Here is an 8197-nt window from a genome sequence, read left to right as displayed (position 1 = left end):
AATGTGATCCCCCTCTCATTCTGTGGTCTGTTCCGTACTCAAAAAAAAAAAAAAAAAAAAAAAAAAAAAAACTCATAAACATGCATGTGGGGTCAGTGCGACAGTGCACAAAATTAAAAAGCTCACGGGGTCCAATGGTGGTCGTCCTCTGTTGTCAAGCCGTCTCCAATAAATCCTCACATGGCAAATTTTGGGTCTCCAAGAGGGTTAAATTTTTTTTATTTCTTTTTGCCTTGTACATTGTTCCCTTCATTGAGAAATAAAAGAGGAAAACTATAAACTGCAGGGGAAAGATTTCCATGAGCATCCAATCCAGAGGCGGTAATTCAAGCTGCCTCTGTTATTGAAGGATAATACTATTCACTGTTATCCAATTTGTTTCAGCCTGAACATGAGTTCAATAATTTAGAGGTAGGTCGTCTTGTGGTCATGATCACCATTACCAGCAACAAACCCAGGCGTCACTGAATAGGATTGAGGTGAATTTCACTTTCTTTAAAAAGAAGAAGAAAAAAAAAACTTAAGTTAAACACTTACTCCAAACATATGGTTATTTTTAAAGATTTTTTTTTTAATTATTAAATGCGTAAACAGAGAAGTAAGATCAGATAACAGTCCTCAAAGTCAACATTCAAGATTGGGTGCATGCCAAACACGCTAAGAAGTGTAATAACCAGGTATTTGATAATTACATAGTGCATTTCTGAAAAGATATAGATAAGACAAAGATTGAAATCCTACCATTTAAAGGTCTCATTTGCTGCAGAGTTGAGATCAGAGGTTGTCATAGTCTTTTTTTTTTTTACCTGTCAAATTTTATAATAATAATAACGACACATTCAGCAGTATTTATATATTGACTATGAACAAGCTGGCTGTCTACTCATAGACAATCAAATGAAACGATCGCACTTAAACTATGAGCGATTCACCTGCTGTGGGCTGATGAGACAGCCTCACAACGTCCTCCTGGTCTGCATGGACCAGATGTCTTAAGGGGGATTGCTGCAAAGGCTATGTTGTCATGAGGTTTATTGACTTTGCCTTGAACAGATGATTTCTCATGTGGCTGTTTGGATCTTGATCTGGAGGCTGAATTCGATTCCTGTTGTCCAAATGAAGACTGGAATTTCACCTTTCCAGACAAAATTTTGAAATCGGGGAACATTTCTCCAATTGAAGTGATCAGAAGTCTGCAAAACTCTTTTGTTTGATCCTTTAACAGCTAAATACTATTAACAGTAGCAAAACTTAAACTTTCACTCTGACATTTACAGTTTTAACTGGGCACCCAAATTATTACCACACGGTAGAAGTTAAAGGAGTGGGGTCATCTTCAGTGCTAACTTTAACAACATGAGCTGGGTAGCACACGAGAAACAGAATGCTGTTGTATTTCAATATTGAGAGATCTTGCTCTTCTCCTAAAAACACCACATGTATTTTTTTTATGACGAGTAATCTAATTTTTTTGTGTTTTTTAATTGACCTCTGTGTCTCTAGCATGATAACTATTGGATCCACACCTTGTACCTTTTGATATAATACAAAAGCTGAAACTCCTTTGTGTGTTTAAAGTGAAGGCCTCACCTTGTTCTGAACTCCACCCTGCTGCATATTTTAAGAAGTACTGTAGGCCGCCGATTACTGCAGCATTCAGTTAATTCGCCGTAGCAGTTGTGTCTTTAAGATTTTTATGGTCTAATTATCCTCACATGATTCATTTTGCTTTAAAATTACGAGTATAAGATTGACTTCTGGAAACCGCCACTGCCGTTTTCTGAAGAATTGAATCATTCGATCAATAAAATTTGCTATTCAAATCTGAGCAACAGTTCGTGATGCAAAGCAGTTTGGACATTGATGTGCAATGCTATAAAGATGCAGTGTTGCAAAGAAAACAAAAGACCACAGCTGGTGGTAAGATAGCAGATATTTGTAAAAAAAATTTAATCCAAAAAATGTGACTTTTTTTTTTTAATGAATGCACAGGTGTCCTTTGTGTGACACCTGACGCTGTGTGCTGTCTAAATTGGGTCAATTCTCGCCTTGGGCAGGCCTGGATTCAGACGAGTCGTGTGAAGGGTTGTCTGAGGCCAGTTTCAAGGACGCCAGAGGGTTCGACGGCAGCATTCAGAAAAAAAATGGATCAGTACCACAAGAGAACGGCATCAGGAAACACAGGTACAGCTTCATTCCTGCGCCACATTCCACCCTCTATGGTCAGCGTTCTAATCTGTCTGGATTATCCTCACTTCAAGAGCTGCAACAGCGCTCTTTCTGAAACCAGAATCGGGTTTGAAATCATCAGTTTTCTTTCATTTGTTTTTTTAAATTTAATTTGAACTCGCTTTGTATTTTTACATGAAATTTGTCATGCAGCTTTTCTTTTGAGGCGTTGCTCAAGGGAAAAAGAAAAAAAAAAGCAGAGATGACTGTCTCCAGGCATTATGGGCTGAGTCACACACACCAGCTTTTGGCAGATGCTGTATATTAACTTGCATTTGTTTTAGTGACGTGAAGCGTAGTGGAAAACTACCACTCCAAGGAAGAGTCACAGGTCATGTTCATGTGAACTCACGGGTTTGTCTGAAACATGTCGCTGAGAGTTAATAATTTTCTCCCTCGGTTCTGTAGCGTCTGCCGAGGAATGTCTGCATGTCTGCTGATAAACTTGAAAGATCTCGTCTTTCTCTTACCTGCATCCATGTTTCTTTTTGCCGTTTTTTTCTTTTCTCACTTCAGGACATCTTTACCAGCACCCATGTTTTCCAGAAACACGGTCAGCATCTGGAGTATCCTCAAGAAATGTATTGGACTGGTAAGGCTTAGTTTGTTGGATTGCTAGAAGTAAGAAAATAAAAATAAAAATACACCCTTGGCTCACTGTGAGCTTTAGTTTTAAATTCATTAAAATAAACAGGAGGATTCTCTGCCATCCTCTTTGATTTTTTTTGGTATGACCATTGTTAAAATTTAATGTTGGCCTTATTTATCTGTTCCTAAACCAGTTCTAGACGTTTGTCCTGTTTGAACACCCAAGTTTCCACCACCTAACTTTTGATTTGTGCTGATATTGAAGAATGTGGAGGTTCATTGTTCTGTCCACTTTGTGCATATGCAGCACCAGTCACAATGGCAGCGAAACAAACCTCCAGCCTGATGGCGCCACCACCTTGCCTGACATGTAGAAAGACACCATGTCATTTTTTTTCTGATACAGTTTTTTTGCAATGTTGCCACAAGCGGAACACACCTCAGAAGAGATAATACTATTTTATATCGAGTTACTGAGTAAAACTGCACAGAGCTCAGCGCACTTATCTGCCAAAAGCCATTTGCAGTGACATGCATCCATCGCCTCTGACTTTAATTGGGATCCACAGTCGAGACTCACTACTTTCGACATCGACTCCGGTCCAGTGTTGTCAGCGTTAACATTATATTAAAAACACCAAATCTGTGAGCGTGTGACCCTGGGAGAAAGTACAGGCAGAGAACACAGCGGGTCTGACATTCAGCACACAGGGACGGCTTAGCGGCGTGACAGAAACACTTTCTGCTCCTGCTGCTCAGCCTGCAAATGGATACATGCAACCAACAGACATGTAGAGCAGATCGGTGTGTGTGTGCGTGTGTGTGTGTGTGTGTGCGTGCGTGTGTGTGTGCGTGTGCGTGTGCGCGTGCGCGTGCGTGCGTGTGTGTGTGTAAACACCTGCTGCTTCTGTAGAGGCTAGTATAATTAGCAGAATTATTGGCAAGATGATGACACTTTTCATGAAGCAAGCAGTAGAACTAACAATCCCGACTATACAAACAATTTTTGGGGGGTTTAAAACACCAACAATCAACGATAAATCAGAATTCTTTTCGTAGCTAGAAACTTATCACAATAAATGATAAACGACACAAGACGTTACTGTCACTGTGGACAGGAACATAGACACTCACCTTTTTTTTACACCAGGACAGTCACACATGAAAGCTTCTACAAACTCGGATATCACACATTATATCCTGATGTCTGCTGTGAAACGACGTGCTGTTTGCTCGTTTTGCAGGAGCTGTCGAAGATCACGATGCCCATCGTCTTCAACGAGCCTCTGAGCTTCCTGCAGAGGATCTCAGAGTACATGGAACACACTTACCTCATCAACAAAGCCTGCTCGCTGTCCGACTCCATAGAGCGCATGCAGGTCAGAGCAAGCCTCCTTCATTGTCTGCATAAACCTTGTTTTACTCTGTGCATTGAGTCAGTAGTTGGTCTTTTGTTTTCAACATTTCTGTCTCAGTAACTAAATGCATTTTACCAGAAAACCTGCTCATTTGTTTCAGGATCCGGCGTTACAAAATATATTTTACAAAATATCTTTCTAAAGTAGAAACGTAAAAGCAAAGTCTCCGCCTTACTCATCCTATCATTGTCTGCGTTTCTTCGTTTCAGTCAGTAGCTGCTTTTGCTGTATCTGCAGTTGCGTCTCAGTGGGACAGAACTGGAAAACCGTTCAACCCGCTGCTGGGAGAGACCTTTGAACTCATCAGGTACATACAGAGACTCACCTGACCATCTTTAAAGCTCGTCAGCGGTTACGTTTACCTTATTGCCGTGTTCTTCTGCAGAGAGGATCAGGGTTTCCGGCTGGTGTCGGAGCAGGTTTCCCATCATCCTCCGGTCAGTGCCTTCCACGCAGAGAGCCTCTCCGGGGACTTCGTCTTCCACGGCTCCATCTATCCCAAACTCAAGTTCTGGGGCAAGAGTGTCGAGGCAGAGCCGAGAGGAACAATCACACTAGAACTTCTAAAGTGAGACTTTTATGGTCTCAGATGATAAAAAAAATGCTATACACTAATTTGTTCATCACATTTTCCACTTTGTATTTCTTCCCTTCTTCTTTTTAGGCACAACGAAGTGTACACATGGAGTAATCCTTACTGCTGCGTGCATAACATCATCCTGGGCAAGCTGTGGATAGAGCAGTACGGAACAGTGGAAATAGTCAATCACAGGTGTGTTGCATTTTCTTTGTTTCTTTCAAACCTCCATCGTAGTAAAGAAAACGATGTTGCTGATACAACATTAGAGTTTCTACAAATTATTGGGAAGACTAGAATTAGGTTTTTTTTTGTTTTGTTTTGTTTTTGTTTTTGTTTTTCATTTTCCTGGACTGAATAGGTTTGGAAAAAATAAAAGTAGCTTTCCAAGAGGACACAAATCAAAATTATGCTTAAAAAAATTGACAGTTACATTGCACACCTTTATTCTAACGTTTGTACCTGCCAATCTTTTGATTTTGACTGAATCTTTTGTAACTACTAAGTTGGGTTGAACTATGGAGGAACCAAAACGACCCTAATGTTTACAAACAGTTAAGTACCTTTACTCAGTTTTCCAGGACAAGAGTTAGAGATTGTCACATAGAGCCAATCCATATTAGTCCACACACCAAAATAAATGTGAAATAGCCCTTTAACTTACTTTTTAAATTAAAAACCATTGCATTATGTTGTTTTCTGATTTGTGGTTTCTACTTTTAAGTTTTTACAGTTTTTTTTATTTAAATGTCCAGAATGTTCTAAGACCTGCAGAAAATCCTAAACATTTACATCTGAGAAATATGAAATTAAAAATGTGCAGGAAACTTGCAAAGGCGTGTGGAAAAGTTTCGGTTCACAGAACCAGCGGACTGCCGTGACTCATATTCATTCCCCGGCTTAAAACTATAAATGTCCACAACTTGAACTCCACCGACGGAGACGAACCGAAGCTCGGTTTTTGTTTGCTCAGATATATGAGACTGTTCTCTCTCAGGCAAACAACCACCGCTGCAGTCTGTATTTGTCCAGGGAAGCTCTTCAAGGCTCTGGTTATCTTTGTTTATGCCTGGTCATGTGTCCTGTTCACACACTCGCACTGATTCACACCACAGGCTGTGAAGCCCACTCACACTGTTTGCTGTTGCACTGGCTGGTAAAGAGCCTGGATTCTTAAAAAGCATAGCGCTTGCTTTAATTCTCTCCAGGTTTGGACAACTAGACAAAACAAAAATCTAGTTTTATAATAATAATAATTTACAGTTTGCTCCCTTGGATAGGAATATGGATTTCTAAGATTATGTATATTTTATTCTTGAAATATATATATTTTTAAAAAGGCAATATTTTTATCTGTTCATTTGAAATATGTTAAAATCACTTTGACTCGTTTGTATGGAGGAGCTGCAAGACTTTTCAGCTGTTGTTAGAAACACCAGGCGTAAAGCTTGGGTCTGCATTCAGGCTTCAGGTGAAATCGTTTCTGACCTGCAGAAATGCCGAGCTTCCCTTCACACCCTCTGCCTGTTTATTGCCCTGCAGTCCAGTAATTAAAAGGACCGTTCTTCCTTCTCTTCTCTTTTGTTCTGCAGCACTGGGGAGAAGTGTGTGCTGAATTTTAAGCCATGTGGAATGTTTGGCAAGGAGCTGCACAAAGTAGAGGGATACATCCAAGACAAGAAGTTAGTGAATGCTTTCACATGAAGACAGTCTGAAGAGTCTGCCTAGTCATCTCATCTTCTTAATTCTGTTTCCTTTTCCTTCTTTGTAGCTTTACTAAAAAAAAAAATCTTGTATCTATTTTAAATTTTCCTGTCCTTCCTTTCTCTTCCCCTTTCTCCCTACACCTTTATTCACTTCCTTTCCTTTTCCTTTTTTTTTTTTTACACTTAGTAAAAAGAAGCTCTGCGTAATCTACGGGAAGTGGACCGAGTGCATGTGGAGCATCGACCCTCAGGAGTACGAGATCTACAAGAAGTCAGACAAGAAAGGCGACAAGAGCAAAAAGAATGTGAGACCAGCTGTGAATTTGACCAGCTGTGAATCTGATGTTTTTGTTTTATCCACATTACAATCGTTGTTCATGCTGTGTAATGACACTCCATTAAGTCCAGCTTGTTTTTGTTGGTGCCCTCAGCCCACTGTGTGGTCTCAGTCAGGTAAACCTGAAGGTTTATGTAGACTCGTGCTGCTCTTAGTGCGCTCGTTCCTGCAACGTGGTGCAATAGGTTAGAGACCCGGTAGCTCAGAAATGTCGTCTCTCCAGAGAGATCCAGTTTGTCCTTGAATGTTTGAAAAGCATCGGTTCTGCATAGCAGACGATGCAGTGAGTTGTTGTTGTTCTTGTTTCCAGGAGGAGCTTCAAAAAGCTGAGAATGACGAAGCAGACGACATGCCTGAAATCCAGGAAACGGTGTCTGTTGTACCAGGAAGTACTCTGTTGTGGAGGATAGAGTCCAGACCAGCACACTCTGCTAAGGTATCGCTATAAGAGCTGCAGATAACAGCGTAAATAAATATATTTAGGGTACTGTACACTTCCTGAAAGTTAGTCAGTACGACAGAATAAAAGCTTTGCCAATTTAGTTCAAAACAATCAAGTGTTTTAGTCAAACAGTGGATGATTGCAGCTTGGCTAATTGGATTTGTACCCGTCTGCTTTCCTCAGATGTACAACTTCACAAACTTTGCGATGGCTCTCAACGAGCTGGAGCCTGGCATGGGAGCCATTTTGGCCCCCACTGACTGTCGCTTCAGGCCCGACATCAGAGCCATGGAGAATGGAAACATAGGTCATTTCATTTGAAGTTCTTTCCTTATTCATTTTTTTTTCATCCAAAGAAGTTGACTACTAAGCTTAAAGAAATATAAAAGTTTTCTTTGTGTTTGTGTATCTCCTGATTTCAAGCCATCCATGGTAACGTGCAGACTTTGTGTTTTTGTTTGCCCGTATGCAGACGAGGCAAGCAAAGAGAAGGAGAGACTGGAAGAAAAACAGAGAGCTGCCAGGAAGGAGAGAGCCAAGCATGAGGACGAGTGGACGACTAGGTAGCAAACAACTACATGCAGTCAAACCAGGCCAATCGTATTCCACCTAAAAAAATTAATTGCTATAGAAAAGTGTTTGCCCAACTTACATATCTCTTCTGGTTTTGCTTTTTTTGAGCTAAAAATATTAAAAAACAGTTTGTTTTTTCCTAATAAAATTTCTTTAATGATCCAGGAGAAATGTGTAATGGTTTAAACACTTTAACCCACAGACCTGTATGTAGCAGTCCAGGTATATTTATATATATATATATATATATATATATATATATATTTTTTTTTTTTTTTTTTTTTTTTTTTTTTTGTTTTTAAATTTTTGTCACCAAAAAAGGGTTTG

General features: G+C 39.9%; 1 protein-coding gene across 1 annotated transcript in view; it reads left to right on the top strand.

Annotated features, from left to right (window-relative positions):
* LOC106960714 (oxysterol-binding protein-related protein 2-like) overlaps nt 1–8197 on the top strand; it is a 27669-nt gene that overhangs the window by 14693 nt on the left and 4779 nt on the right. Inside the window, exons 3-13 of the mRNA XM_015053959.1 lie at nt 2058–2184; nt 2746–2821; nt 4062–4196; nt 4445–4542; nt 4621–4803; nt 4900–5007; nt 6405–6494; nt 6706–6823; nt 7166–7291; nt 7481–7604; nt 7770–7860. Of these exons, the coding sequence (XP_014909445.1) occupies nt 2058–2184; nt 2746–2821; nt 4062–4196; nt 4445–4542; nt 4621–4803; nt 4900–5007; nt 6405–6494; nt 6706–6823; nt 7166–7291; nt 7481–7604; nt 7770–7860 (1276 nt within the window). The remainder of the gene's footprint in view (nt 1–2057; nt 2185–2745; nt 2822–4061; nt 4197–4444; nt 4543–4620; nt 4804–4899; nt 5008–6404; nt 6495–6705; nt 6824–7165; nt 7292–7480; nt 7605–7769; nt 7861–8197) is intronic.

This window comes from Poecilia latipinna, unplaced genomic scaffold (genome assembly GCF_001443285.1).
Source record: "Poecilia latipinna isolate Pla-1442-1.1 unplaced genomic scaffold, P_latipinna-1.0 Scaffold1219, whole genome shotgun sequence".
Classification (NCBI taxonomy): Eukaryota; Metazoa; Chordata; class Actinopteri; order Cyprinodontiformes; family Poeciliidae; genus Poecilia; species Poecilia latipinna.
Note: the sequence above shows the minus strand (reverse complement) of the source record. Positions and strands in the feature narration are given on the sequence as shown.